Source organism: Grammomys surdaster, unplaced genomic scaffold, assembly GCF_004785775.1.
Source record: "Grammomys surdaster isolate TR1022 unplaced genomic scaffold, NIH_TR_1.0 183, whole genome shotgun sequence".
In the NCBI taxonomy this organism is placed as follows: Eukaryota; Metazoa; Chordata; class Mammalia; order Rodentia; family Muridae; genus Grammomys; species Grammomys surdaster.
The window spans coordinates 1,496,713-1,511,264 of NW_021604628.1; the positions used below are offsets into that span (position 1 = coordinate 1,496,713).

The window sequence follows — 14,552 nt, forward strand, 5'->3', positions numbered from 1 at the left end:
AACCCTGGCTGTCCTGGAACTCACTCTGTAGACCAGGCTGGCCTCGAACTCAGAAATCCACCTGCCTCTGCCTCCCAAGTGCTGGGATTAAAGGCGTGCGCCACCACCGCCCGGCTAGGAATTTTTTAAAAAAAACTGTATGAGTTATTTGGAATCTTTATTGGTATGGTTTCCTAAGCAACAAAAAACAATGCTGATACTTTTCTATGAAACTACAATAAGGACGATATTACGGTCTCTTATTAATCGTGTTTTTGTTATGTCCATTTGCATATCCCTAAGACTTTCCTACTTTATTTGAACCATAATATTATATTAAAAGTTCAAATTTTTCACTATCTTAAAAAAAAGTCCCTCAGTACTAGTGTAATATGGGGGTGGGGATTTTAGATTGGGTGATTTTAAATCTTACAACATATCTCCATTTTTGAGATATCTGTTTTAAACTCAACTTCCTGGAACCAAAAATAAAACATGTTAAATGGGTACAGTTGACTGGACTGCTTTGTTGCCACTGACACTAACACTGTCAAGGTATCTTCAACCATACACTCTTATTTACTAGTTATGTGGACAACCAGGAGAAACGACAAGAGACTGTATTGTTTAGGGGCTTCTGGGCCCTTCCTTTGGCAATACGCCCTACCTGGCATAGGGCTTTTGTTCAGTGACCTGTTACTTCAGGAACTTCCAGAGAGCTGGAAGCATCCTCCCTGCTGGGCAGGTTTCATAGTACCTGAAGGTGCGCTGGAGGCTGCTGGGGGAAAGAAGGCATCAACGGCTCCATGCTGAGGTGAACTGAATCTGTAAGGCCAGCCTGGCATGGAGACAGGTATCCACTGGTGCAGTAGGAACATGACTGTCACAGGTATTAGCCACTTGCTCGAACTATCAGATCTGAGGCCCACTTAGTGAGAGGAGATCTATTCCTAGAACCATGAACCCTGTTAAAAGCCCAAGTAATCTTAAGCTTCAGGGAGGAACCTACAAGTGCTATTTGGCTAAACTGATGTAACATCAAACTGTCTCCTAAACACCTGTGTTTATGCCATCTCTGGAGGCAAGTGTTATTTATCAGCCTTAATCAGAGAAGCCAGTCTCTGCAGAGAGAGGAGGTGAATGCAAACATCCACGGCTCGGCAAGACACTGAGAATAAAGGATGTCGAGGGCTCAGGTCTAAACAAGATGTTTAGACAACGTTAGGTCCTGGGAACATTACAGAAGAGGGAGAAGAAAGAGTCTAAGAGTCAGGAGACAGGGAGAGGGGCTCAAGATGCCACAGCAATCGTGGACTCCCAGCAGCCACCCTTACTGTCTGGGCCTCCGCACCAAAAGCAGAATGACAGATGGACCAATGTAAGCTGAAGCGCCGCGCTGCATGGAACAGTGTCAATTAACTTCAAGATACATTTTCTCATACAGTTTGAGAAATACCCTAGAACACGATAAATGACTGTAAAAAATCTTACACCATTTTCAGTAATGACAAGGCCCATGACAGCACTGGTACTGTTATTCTAAGACTGTTTTGTATTAAAAGGAACAGAGTGGATGAATTAATGTGTTGTATCAGTGGTAACTAAGGCTTAATATGGAGAAAAGGAGGTAGAAGACAGACAAAAAGGTCAAACTGAATTTGAATTAGAAGTTTCAGGGCATATCCATGATACATTTTACCTGTTATACATAGGATATATAACAAGGCTATGAGCACTCATTTCCTACTTGTGCAAACAAAAATAAAGACAGTAGCAAGCACCATCTATTGTGCATACACTATGTTTTCAAATCTTACCTCTCTCAAAACAAAATGATGGTTTCTTAAAGAAATGGCTGGTTTCAGACCAAGGGCATGAATGGTACAAGAGGACCCAGGTGAATTGTGTCATGCTGCAAATCTAAGAGATACTCAGAAATGCTGAGTTACATCAGCAAGTCCCAAGCACTGGTCTAAGATGAGGTTGTCTGAAGACCAATGATAGTTTTTCTTGGTTTGTTTATTTTTTCAAGTTCCATGGCTAGGGTGATGGCTCTGTAGCTAAAGTACTCACATGCTATTATGAGGACCTGAGTTAGATCTCCGTGGAAGAAGCTGGCCAGGACAATGCGCTGCTGTAACTCACAGATGGAAGCATAGACAAGCGGGCCCCCAGTACTTGCTGGACAACCAGTCAGGCCAGTCGATGAGCTACAGCTGAAGTGAGAGACCTACCTCAAAAACCAAGGTGGAGAGGGACAGAGGAAGACATACAGCAGTTGACCTCTGGCCTATATACCACAAGCACGCACACATGTACACATGCACACACACCTGACACAGATACAACAATGAAAACGTTATCTGTGTGCAACGATGTGTAGCACTTCCCCTAAGAAAGCCTGGGAACCCACGTCTCTGACACTTGGAGGATGCTAAGGAGCTGCCTGTTCAACTGAGAACTGGCCCAGAAAGGAGAACGACACAACGGTCATCCCACTTTCCTGGGGAAAGCACAGCTCAGGATCACCAACCCTTAGAGAACTGCTCTCTCCATCACTTTCCAGGTATCAAAAAAGACAGACTTGGAACAGTATTCTCTACTCCCAAATTATGAAGTAGCAGATGTAAGGAATAGACATCAATTAACAGAAATATCCAAGAGAGAGATAACCTGAACTTCTGTGTTTCATGATGGCACAGCACACACAACGGTACTTGTGGAGCAGAGTTACCTAAAGTTAATCATAAATCTGACTAGGCTTCTAATTTCCTTGTCACAAGAAAGCAATGGATGAGCACACTGTGGGGTTCAATGACCAAAATCCAGGCTTGTCAGGTACTCTGTTGACAAAAGCCTTTTCCCTCATCTAATAAACCATTGCCAGAGAAGAACGTGGTCTTTAAGGCAGGTTAGGGGACTGTTATCTGAAGTATTTGGGGGTGCTGGGCATGGAACTCAGGGCCTTATGTATGCTGAGCAAGCAAGGTGTGACAAAGGCACACCCCAGGCCTGTTTCCTCCCCCTGACTTCTGATGTGAGTAACTTACAAAATACACATTTCCTCAGTGCAGACATTGAAACTGTTAGGACACATTTCAATATTGGCCGACCACTTAATAGCTTAAGAAATTCTTATTCAACTGTGCGGAATTATAATGGCATTATAATGCTAATACCAACTTGAATTTTAGAGATACACACTGAAATATTTACAGATGAAATGGTAAGAAATGGGACTGACTTCAAAATAAGCTAGTGACAGCTGGAAGGATGGCTCAGTGGTTAAGAGGACTGCCAGAGTTCGACTCCCAGCACCCTCACGGTGGCTCACAACCATCTATAATGTCCTCTACTGGCCTCTCTGGGCACCAGGTATCCGTACGGTGCACAGACATCCACGCAGACTAATGATACATCCACATCCACAGAATCACAATCTGGAGAGGAGATGTAGCTGGATAAAGCTGGCTCTAAGTCGTTCTCACTGAGAACTGCTCGGGACTCCAGGCTTCAAGTGAGTAAATACTGAGATAATCAGAGTGGAAGGGAATGTGGAATCAGACTAGTAAAATGAGCTGTTGGCAGACATGCACAAAGATCACAAAGAAGAACACTCAACAACAACACGCTCGGGAGACCAGGAACTAGTGACACAGTAGTTGCTTCTGCTCTAACTACTGCTTCCTGGCCTCACTGGTGAACCAAGTTAGAATTTCCTGCAACTCTTCCTAACATGGAAGTGACAGTCACCATAGACCCACTCTGCCAAGAGAGAAGGAATCCGAGCAGGATCCACAAGCATTTGCCAAGTGAGACAGGGAGGGCTGTGGTGGTGGTGGTGGCAGTAAGCTGGTATGATCCAGCAAGGGACAACCCAAGGACAGAGAAAGCTGACCAAGTTGACAGCTTTCTTGCTGTGCATGTGAAGCAGCATGAGGAGGAATCCTGTTATCAGAAGTCACGCTGTGGTGCCACACCCTGACATTCACAGCATTTGAGACACAGAAACAAGGGGATTATAAGTTTGGGGGGGTCTATAAAACCAAACAAAACCAAAACAACCCCCAAACAAAACAAATACAAAAAGGAAAGAAGCTCTTGATGGAAAAAGATGAAATAAATGCGCAGTGGGTACCACCCCTTGCTGATGGCTTCCTGGCACCATTATCCGTTTTAACATAAGATCTGATCTTAACGGACATAAATGTTTTCGAATCATCTTAAAGGTCTACAGAAAAACAGTTAGAAGACCCTGACCTGTTAAAGGAAGGCAGAGGACTGAGGCAGAGTCTGGATCTACAGCAGGAGGCACTGCCATTCTACCAGCTAGTCACAGTTATTTGGTTGTTTTTCTATTGCTTTCCCAACACAACAATCGCAGGTTGACTGAGTGGCTCTCAAGGTGTCATCTAGAAGAATCCTCCTCTGGGTACATCTGAGCTGTTGCCTGGGCCCCAGCAGTGTCCACGCCTTCCTTGGGCATCCTCAGCAGGATGGCTGGCTAAGACCTGTATGCTGCATCTGACATCACCAACGTGGAAGTGTGTCCACTACTACTTCCAACCCCTCTGTAAGCTAAGCAAAGCTGCAGTGTCAGACTCAGGGCAATGAGATGCCCAGAGCTCCTTCACACAAACACCTCCCTCTCTGCCCAGTCGAGCAACTGTGAACTGTAAAGATGACCCAGGAGGTCCAGAGTGGAGCCCACCGCTGCTGGTCAGTGTACATCCAGAGCTGTGGCCCCACACTGCTGCTGCTATTTGGTTGAGGGACAATGACAGGCAGGGACTGTAGTGCTCCTTACAGTCACACTTGTAAACACTGTAAGCCTCACAGAAGAGGGCCTGGGCTGTGCGATCAGACACTACAACACCTTCTTGCATTTGCAGCCTACTCCCTTCATCTGACTGGATCAGCTTCGACGAACACGCAGACCAAGACTTCGTGCCTCTTGACAACCAACACTGAGTTTTATTCTCTTAGTGGCTTCTCTGTCAGATGGGTCTGTTTCTTAGTTAATTACAGTATCAACAAATGTATTCTTTCTGCAGTAGGAAGGGGAACCATTTACATGGAAACAACATGCGTAAAAATGCAGTCCTCGGGGATGAAATCATGCCACACGGGTTTGAGTCCGCAGGCCCTTGGTTCTTCAGATGTTCCTGAGCAAGGCCTCTCCTGACTGACTGTATGCAGTGAGGCCACACATCTCCCCAATCTACACACCACACAGATAGAAAATGACACCACACAGGGCTTCACATTTGTCAATTTTCAAATTATTTGAAAGTCACAAAAAATAGCACTAGTCTTCATTTTTTAAATTATATCAACAATAAAGTAAAAAATAAAACAAATTCTCCAGTTAAATTCTTGACATGCTCTTCTTTCTCAATGGAAACCTTTCCAGTCTGGCTGTTTCTGTAAGTGAAAAGGGAACTGCAGCGGGCGTGGGGGACTGCAGGCTCCTGCTGTTCACATGTCATTGTAAGTTGTACTCCTCCTCCTTGTCACAGTCACTGCCATGGCTCTGAAGACCTGTGTCAATGCGGGCATGCGTCCCAACATGGACAGGAGAATGGATTCCTCCTTCAGAGACACAGAGTTCTGTTTTAGGTAAGGCCAGGCAAAAGCACACTCCCACATCCAGTGAGTTATTTTTCAAGGAAAGCTACAGCCAAAGCACAGCTTCAAGGATCGAGTGAGCCGAGCTACACAGGAGGGGAGGACAAGCCAAAGGCATGGGAAGACAGAGGAGGACGTTGCCTGGGAGGGAGAAGTCACTCTTGTATCGCCAAGGCCAGAGATGGATTGTACACAACGGACTGCAGGATCTCTAAAACAAAGCCAAAGCCTGACACCAGATAAAGCAAGCAACCAGACCTAGAACTGACAACACCCTTCGGGAAGGCAGGCAGCTCCCACTCAGTAACTTCACTTCCTCAGTGGCAGCTCGGCATTTCCGTCTCACTCAGATTGTAGACTGGAACTTTCTTGAGGGTAATTTGACTAAGCAGACTGAATCCTGGCCTGACATGTCTATGAGAACCTTTCCATGGCTATACATCCCATTCATATCAAATCAAAGCCTTGGAAGGCTAGCTGATCAGCATCAGACAGACGTCCTCCCCAGCCCTACCTACTGTTAAATACAGGCAAGGCTTGGCTGTGAAAGCCTTTGCCTGCCCATCAAGAGATCGGAGCAATTCCCAACATGATTCCAACGCTTAGCTATAGCAGAAGACTTCTATTTGTTTCCTTAAGTTTACTGGCCTTATTATTTTGAAATCTTCCACAAACCAACAGTATTCTCTGTGTCACTCAGCCATATGCTGTTCAAAAATCAGTCAAGGTCCTTAATCAGAGCTGCTTAGTAAGAACTATTAGAATGAATACAAAAACACTTGAAGGCAAAGTATCTAAGTAAATATGCAAGGTCATTGTAATACTTACCTATCAGGCCCTTCTCCAGAGTGAAGGCTTTGTTTGTAAACATGCATTCAAAAGCCACGATGTGGAAAATCTTGTTCACTGTGTTGTGAGTCCCAACTATTCGAATATACCTGAGGGAGAAAAGAGAACACAGATGTTGGAAGGAGCTCGGCCACAGCCAGGGGCAGCAGGGGAGGAAGGGACACGGAGTCAGGCACAGTAAAGGGGACCTAGAAAACTCTCAAATCAACCTCCTAGGGCGGCTCAGGGCCATGCCGTTTCACAGGGAATTAAGCAACACTTGGATCTGATGTACCTAGGAACCGCACCAGGGGCTATTCAGTTCAACCCTTGGATGTCAGAACAAATGTAAATCCATGAGACATTTACCCTAGAGAGTAACAACCAGCTTCTACCTTGCCTCATGGCTAGGAGTCCATGTGCAAAACTACAGGCAAAATCAAATGCTTTCAGCTCCAAGAGTGTCCATCCACTGCAGACAAATGCACGCAATCAATACTGCTTCCCTGTTCAAAGGAATCATGCATAGAAACTACTGAGAATCAGCACTGTGGATAGCTTTTATTCAGTATTGCTCTCAGTCCCAACTAGAAAGTTAAGCCTACATACTTACGCCAGCACCCCCCACCAACCTGACTGCTGGGGAGCCTTCCCTGTAGAGAGGACCCAGCCCGCTCTGCAGCCTCCTTCTGGGCCCCACGGCTCTGCCATCTGCACACCGTGTGCAGTTTCACTGGGCAGGTCGGGAGTGTCTTGGCCTGTCCACCCTGTCCATTTCCCTAGAGACTTCATCTGCCACAAACAAGCATTAAACCTCAGATCAACTTGCTCCCTTATCTCTGAGAGGACAGACAGTTCACAGGTTAATGAAGACACCCACTCACCCTTCTTCGTGTCACACAATTCCAAAGAGAATTCAAGAGGGAAAACCATAAAAAATAACTAGATTAACTACGGATGCACTTCTAAATTATGAACTATGCACTCTGAGGGACAGGGGCATATGAGAGAACAGATTTCAATTAGGAAATGACAGTCTGGGCAAGGTTTTAGTAATACCCTCCTTCCGCATGTAGAACAACCTTCGATTTAGATGATAGAATCTTACTTCTGAGTTAATCGCTGTTCATTAATTCCGTAATCTTGTAACATCTCTCATCACTCCGAATTAACTGGAGAATGTAGAGGACTATTTGAAATGTTCAGTTAAGGGGACTCTATTTCTGCACCATGGCCTATCTTCTTCCGTTTCTTCCAGCCCGTGCCTCACGGCGTGACCTGTGCAGTTCACTTAGCCATCTGCTCTTTGCCACGAGCCGATCACTCATCTTCAGAACCCATTCTAACGACATCTCCTGGACTAGCTACTCAGAGTGCTTAGACTTACTGCAGGGAGATGCCATCCTTCCATTGCGAGACCCAGCAACTGCTCCTACTACCAGGACCCTGCAGGTACAAGGAAGGTTTCCTGGCTTTCCTCAGCATCAGTGCAGACAAGAGGGCGGAGATGATTAGGTTTTGGTTTTGCCAGGGAGTTCATTTAAAGTAAGGCCGTAATGTTCTGAGTAGTAGATTTGGGTTGTCTTTTACTGTTGTCAGTGACAGTCTCTTAGGTGCTTTCTGGAAGGGAAGGGTTGTGCTGACCCTGGCACCTTGGCCTGAATCTAAATTTGGTCATTTCCAGTAACCACAGGAACTCAACCAGCATAGCACTTTCAACCGCATATGACCAAGGTGGCCTGAGTGCTGCCATCTGCAACCTTAGAGCAGGCAGTTTGGTGCAATGTGATCGGATCCTATTCTCAAGGTCAAGTTACCAAAGAAGAGCTAGGAGAAAAGCCCGGGTGGCAAACAGGCCTCTCCTCTTCCTGGTGACTAAGCAGACACTGAGCAGGTCTTGCCTGTCCTTTTAAAACATGAAGTCTAGCTTTCAAGTTTAGATTACAGTCGCTTCCCAAATTTTACCCAGGCAGGAACAGATAAAATTATGCAAGTTTTCCTTCCCTCGCCCCACAGTTAAAAGCAACTGATGACAAACTATAGAGGAATACATTTTACAACTTTAATGTCAGTGTTTGTGACAATAGACAAAATAATAGATACGAACACAGAGAAAGGTTTCCAGGTCAAAGCCCCGCATAAATGAAGACAGCATTATCTCCGCCCACGATCCCGAGGTCAAGCCAGCCATTCATCACTGTACGTCACTCTCGGGACACACAGCATGCCCGTGAGCACACAGGCCGGGTCGCTCTAACCCCTCTTGCTTTCTAAGCATGAACAATATCAGCATAACTTACAGCAATGCTTGATGTCCTTACCCAAGCCCACACTTCAAGAAATGAAAAACCATAAACAAGAAGCCAGGCTCCTTCCCTCCTGCACTGAGGAGCCAGACTAGAAACAGCACATGGCTTCAACAAACGGCCAGGCTTTGATGGCCCGGAGCCCTACACTCCGAATCCAGAAGCCTGCTTACTTAGAGCCCCCTAAGCAACGACTGAGGAGGCACACAAGTGCCTTCCTTGATCACAGGCTCACTTCCTTCCTGAGCTGAGACTGGAGTACCCCAAGGTGGGTGAGAAGCTGCAACTGAAAACTCAAGGAAAGGGTTGGGACGGAGTGCATGCTTTTTGTTTTGTTTTCTAAGTCTCTTTGAAAAGCAAAACAAAACGATTCTAACGTTTAAGCAAGAGAGGTGGATCTCACTCTTCTGCCATGAGGATCCCTGGAGAGCAAACGAGTTTTTTTCAGTTTGCTCTTTTCCTTTCAACACTGTCTCTATGGCACACAGTGACACACTTCATCTAGTAACAAGGACAGGAGCTGCAAGGGCTTCATTGGTGTGCAGTGAGGAGCAGCACCGGAAACTGGAGAGAGCCACCGTTCTCTCAGAGGTCCTCCACACAGCAGCTCAGTCTGAAGGTAATTAAAACTTAACTGGTGCTGTGGAAGGCACAGGGCAGCAGAATGGCCAGTTCTGAGGAAGATAAATGCCACCCACACGGGTCCCAGTGAATGGTCTCTTTCTGACACTTCCCTGCTCTTTCTCTGTTCACTGTCTTCAAGTGGCTGACAGAACCTGGGCCTTGAACACAGTTCAGAACAAGATGTTTCAGTAACAAAGTTCTTCAGAGCTAAGAGATTGTGGGTGAAAGGGATCCTGTCTTCTTTAATAAGATAAAGTTAAAATGTTCAGGACAGCCTACTAAAACTAGACAGCACTGAGGAGCTTTAGAACAGTGGGCTTCAGAGCAGTGTGGCCACCACTGGATCAGATGAGTCGCTGGAGAGAAAAAAACTATTAAAAATTTGTCACCCTTTGTTTCTTCCTCTTTTAAGAAAAGTCAATAATACACTCCCAAGTCATAGGTTTGCAAAGCCAAATCCTGTTGCCAGGAGCAGGATACCTCCCTAAGGGTTGTTGGTCAGGTAAGCAAACCCCAGAGGCTACCAAAGCCGTCAGGGTTATTATCATTGCTCTTGACTGCCCACCAGAACTACTGACAGCTGAAGATACCACGGGCTCTGGATACAAACACGGAGAAGCAAAGCTGGAACTCAGCAGGCAGCTCGCTCTCTGCACTAGCTGGCATCCGATGTTCTGGAAGGTGCTTATGCAAGCCACTGGAGAGGAAAAGCCTTCAACAATCACATCCAGCAGCAGACCCCTCGTGTTACAATAGCAAACTGCCAGGGAAGATATGGCACTGGTACAATAGAGGCAAGAAGGTTCTGGGTTAACGACTGCTTCCCAGTCAGATCCGCGACACATTCTGGGGAGGGGATATATGCCTAGCGCTGTACAACTGTGCAAAAGCCTGCGGCTAAGGAGGTCACAGGAGCTATAGGGAGATTCGTAGTGAGAATTCTGGAATTTTGATTTCTTCTAAAACCACAGAAATACTCTAAGAATGTGCTTTTCATTAATCCCAGGTGTGGGGACGTGGGGCTTCTTCACTCTGTCCGCAGCAGCTGACCATGATTTGCCTTGTGCTCTTGAAGAAGCATGGTTTTGCCAGCCGCAGATAGTTTCTGTGATTGTGTGGTGTCTGGAATTCTGGGAACTTTTCAGAGGATGTATATGGTTAGGACCCCGAGAGCTGGGTGGGTGGCTGTTGGTGTTGGGGGGAGAGAGTGGCTGAGCATCGTTAGTTGTCATGCCCAAAGCAGAAACCAAAGGAAAGAAATTAGATTCAGGGATCTCTAGTTCTCTCTCCTCTACTCTTCTTTCTCTGCTATCTAGTGATAGGGTGAACCTGGGGGTGGGAGGGATAAACGGTAGGAAAAGAACCCACACAGTAGCAAGGGTGGGCTGCAGGAACTACCACTGACGTGTGGCCAAAAGGACAGCAGTGGACCTGCTTCCCAGCATTTACACTGCCATCAGCGCAGCACTCAGCCTTGAGCGGAGAAGCCCGTCTCGGAGATGGGTGACAGCCAAAGTGATCAGAGTAAGTGACTGCTGAGCATTTGGTCCCAAATGGGACACTGATGTCACCTCCTCCTAGTCCCAGAGAACATCTCGGATGGTAAAGGACTGTGGGAGCCAGAGGATAGGGAGAAGCGCTGTGGGGCACTGACGTAATGGCATGTGGATGCTGTCATCGTGAAGATGTAGAAGCTGTGACTGCTTGCCTGCCCCGCCCCCAGGAGCAAGTGAGGAAAGAAAAGGATGGGACTAGACAGGAAGAAGAGATCAGGGAGGTGAGAGGAGGGCAAAAGAATACAGGTGTGAATGTACGTCTCAGTACACTGTATATGAAGTACAATATTGTCAACTTGTACAAATAACTAATAAAAATTAGCCACAAGGTGGATTTCTGAGTTCGAGAGTTCGAGGCCAGCCAGGGCTACACAGAGAAACCCTGTCTCGAAAAACAAAAAAACAAAACAAAACAAAACAAAATTAGCCACAAAAATCAACAATAAAACCTTTACAGAGTATTTAAATGAGTTAAATATTTAAAATACCAAAGGCAAGACTTGGCAGAGCAGGATACTTTAAGAGTAGCCTGCTGTGTACATGACTGTGTGGTTCGGACTTTGAATGCTGGGCTACCTAGGAGAGTACTCCTGATGGAGTGTTGCCCCACTGTGCAGACTTGGCCACTGCCTTAGGGACCACAGCACAGGGCAGCACAGGGCAGCACAGGGCAGCACAGGGCAAGGGAAGCAGGCCCTACTAAGAGTGTACATCTGACTCTACAGTGTTTCCTACCTTGATCACCCAGTCTTTAACAACAAGCTTTTTCTGGACTTGTCCCAGTGCTTGTGAAAGCGAGAGAAGTCAGTGGCCGGGCATGGGCTTCAGGAGAGGAGTCAGGGGCCTGGCATGAACTCTCTTGCTTTCCCCTCTTTGGTAAAGAGAGAGAAAGGAATGTGGGCAGACTCATCACGGTGCTGTGCTACACCACTCGGCCCAGCTGAAGGCTCAGATGAACTCATTGAGGAGCACAGCATTTCCTCACAGAGGCCTGGGTGACTTCATGGCTTTATCTGCTGTTATGTCAAGGTGCACATTATCACCCTTCATCTGCCCATCATTTCTGTCAGAATGCTTCCAGAGCTAATTTCTCACAGCTAACACAGAAAGTTGAGCATCTTAATATCCTAAAGAAATGAGAAAATCAGTGACCCATACATTCCTACCTTAACTGCCTGGTCTCTTAGTTCCACTGGATTCCAAGCCAACTCTGAGAGTTAATCCTTAACCCTCATGTCTCAGTTACATGGTGCTCTGTACTGAGCATGTTCTACTATGGGATAAAATTTAATTTGTTAAGACTATTTAGCCAGGCAGTGGTGTCGCATGCCTTTAATTCCAGCACTTGGGAGGCAGAGGCAGGCAGATTTCTGAGTTTGAGGCCAGCCTGGTCTACAGAGTGAGTTCCAGGACAGACAGGGCTACACAGAGAAACCCTGTCTCAAAAAACCAAAAAAAAAAAAAAAACAACCTAAAAACAAACAACAAAAGACTATTTAAGTAAGCTCTCAGGGAATCAAGTGAATCTAAAGAATTTTAATCCTTGATAATCAAAGTATTTTCAAATTGGACTTTACACTATTGGCATAAACAGATACTACGGTTAAAGCTGTGTACACATTTAAAAAGGGATCTGTAATAGTTTCCATTTTCTTCCAAGTGGCCTTGGAGAACTCTGACGAGAAGTCCTGTTCTTTGCTGTGGATAGGGACAGTCACCTGACAAGAACAAATTGTTACTCTAACGAGAGGCCTGGGGTGACCTGGGGTTTGGTCACTCCCGAGGCTTCCATTCAACCTTTCCCTTATTCCTCCTGACAAAGCACATGGTCCTCCAAGCCCAAGAACAGCTAAATTCTGCGGTTACCTATGGTTTCTTCCTCCAGTGCTGGGCGTAAGGACTGTGCTCTTAACAACAGGCCACAAGCTAGAGGGGGAGTGGCTCTGGGCCTTGTTGCTAAGGCAGCTAGTGGAAAACAGTTTGCTGCCAGAATGACAAAAAGCTTCTAGAAAAAGCATGTTGCAACAGAAAAGATTTGTAACTGTTAGAAAGCCTTCCCGCTGGCTGGTCTGTGCTGCTATAGATTCTCTTCTGCTGACACTGGCAAAGCCCCTGCAGCACTGTGCACTTGGGAGAGGGAGAATTATGGAAAGGTTAAACACTGTGTGCAGTTAGCCTAAGCAGAGGCGACCGGCTCAGAGAGCAACCAGGCCCCTTGCTATCTGGCCTTGGACTCTGCAGAGGGAGCAGTCCTATACCCGATTTCCAGATACTCAACCTGAAGGGCAAACAAAACAAGAAGCCATCTCTTGTTTCACTGAAAAAACTGTTGCCACAGAGAGCAAGGAACAAAGATGATGGGTAAAAGTGATTCCATCATAACCCAGAGCTCCCTAAGTGGAAAGGTACCCACATAGGGAAGCATCTGATGGTTTTCACAAAAGAGGCACAAGTGAGTGTCCAATAGTTAATTTTCCCTGTCCTCCAAATATTCAGAGCCTAACATTGACATGTGCCGTTAACTTATAAAACTGTACTCAGAATTATTATTCCCTGAACTAATTGTACTGTTTATATAAATCGAATAAAATTATATAAGGTGTAAAGTTTATTTAGTTCATTTCAATTTTCTGCTTCTGCATTTAAGATCTTAAAGGTATCTTGAATAAATCTGTCATTAATCAAGATCCACCCACCAGGCACAAGATATGATACTAAGCCCTGTGAGGAAGGACGAAGAGACAGAACCTGAACCTTGCTTGATCAGAAGGCATTTCTGCTGAGCCACAGGCAAGGATGGAAGCACTGTGCAGCTCTGAGGGGATGGCCCCAGGGATGAGCTGCAGGTCTTGAGCTGTCTTAGGCTCCACACTGGAGGAGCATGAGAGAGAGGGGAGAGCACGCACTACCTACTTACTCACATACGACAGCCTCGCCTTCACACACGGACTCTTAGAGCCTGAGCTTTCAAAGGCCTACCGAGAAGCCACTACACTTATTTCAAAGACCAAAACCAAGCACACATGGGTCCCTTCTTCGCCCCACCCCCAGAGATCACTAGCCTATGCTAACGGTACTCCTGAGCCCTTGTCATATGCCCGCTACTCCTAGTCTGGGTAATACAGGTAAAATCCCTCCAGTGGAACTGACATTTAAAATCAAGAAACAGATAACAAATTTAAAAAGAAAATCAAGTAATTATCCATTGTTTAGAAAATAAACACCTACCATAGAACCTTACAGACAAGCATGCTTACCTAGAAGGTCAGTTACAAAACCATTGTCTGGCAGAATGCAAGCTGGGTCAAAAGGGAGGGCACGCTCAGCTCTGTCCATCGCAAAGGCATGTGAGCTGGCGGTCTAGAACACGTGTTGCAGATACTTAGCTGGACAAAGTAGGAAACTCAATCGTGCAGGCTTCTTACAACACAAAGGGACCAATTTGAATCTCATTGGACTAATAATGTACTTTGTGGTTAAGTTTTCTTTTCTTCAGATTGTAATATTTCAAGGATTATAAGGAGGAAGTGGGGATACATAACGAGAAAATTAAAGTCTGAGAAACAAATAACAAAAGGAAAAGAGGAGGGACACGGAGGAAGGTGTGGATGGACAGGACAGCAGCAGTGGA

The 14,552-nt window shown here is 45.9% G+C and overlaps 1 protein-coding gene across 2 annotated transcripts in view; it reads right to left on the reverse strand.

Annotated features, from left to right (window-relative positions):
- Positions 1–14,552, reverse strand: part of Btbd9 (BTB domain containing 9) — a 354,330-nt gene that overhangs the window by 119,432 nt on the left and 220,346 nt on the right. For both annotated transcript variants that reach the window (XM_028767910.1, XM_028767911.1), the window contains one exon: positions 6,436–6,545. In XM_028767910.1, coding sequence (XP_028623743.1) covers positions 6,436–6,545 — 110 coding nt within the window. The remainder of the gene's footprint in view (positions 1–6,435; positions 6,546–14,552) is intronic.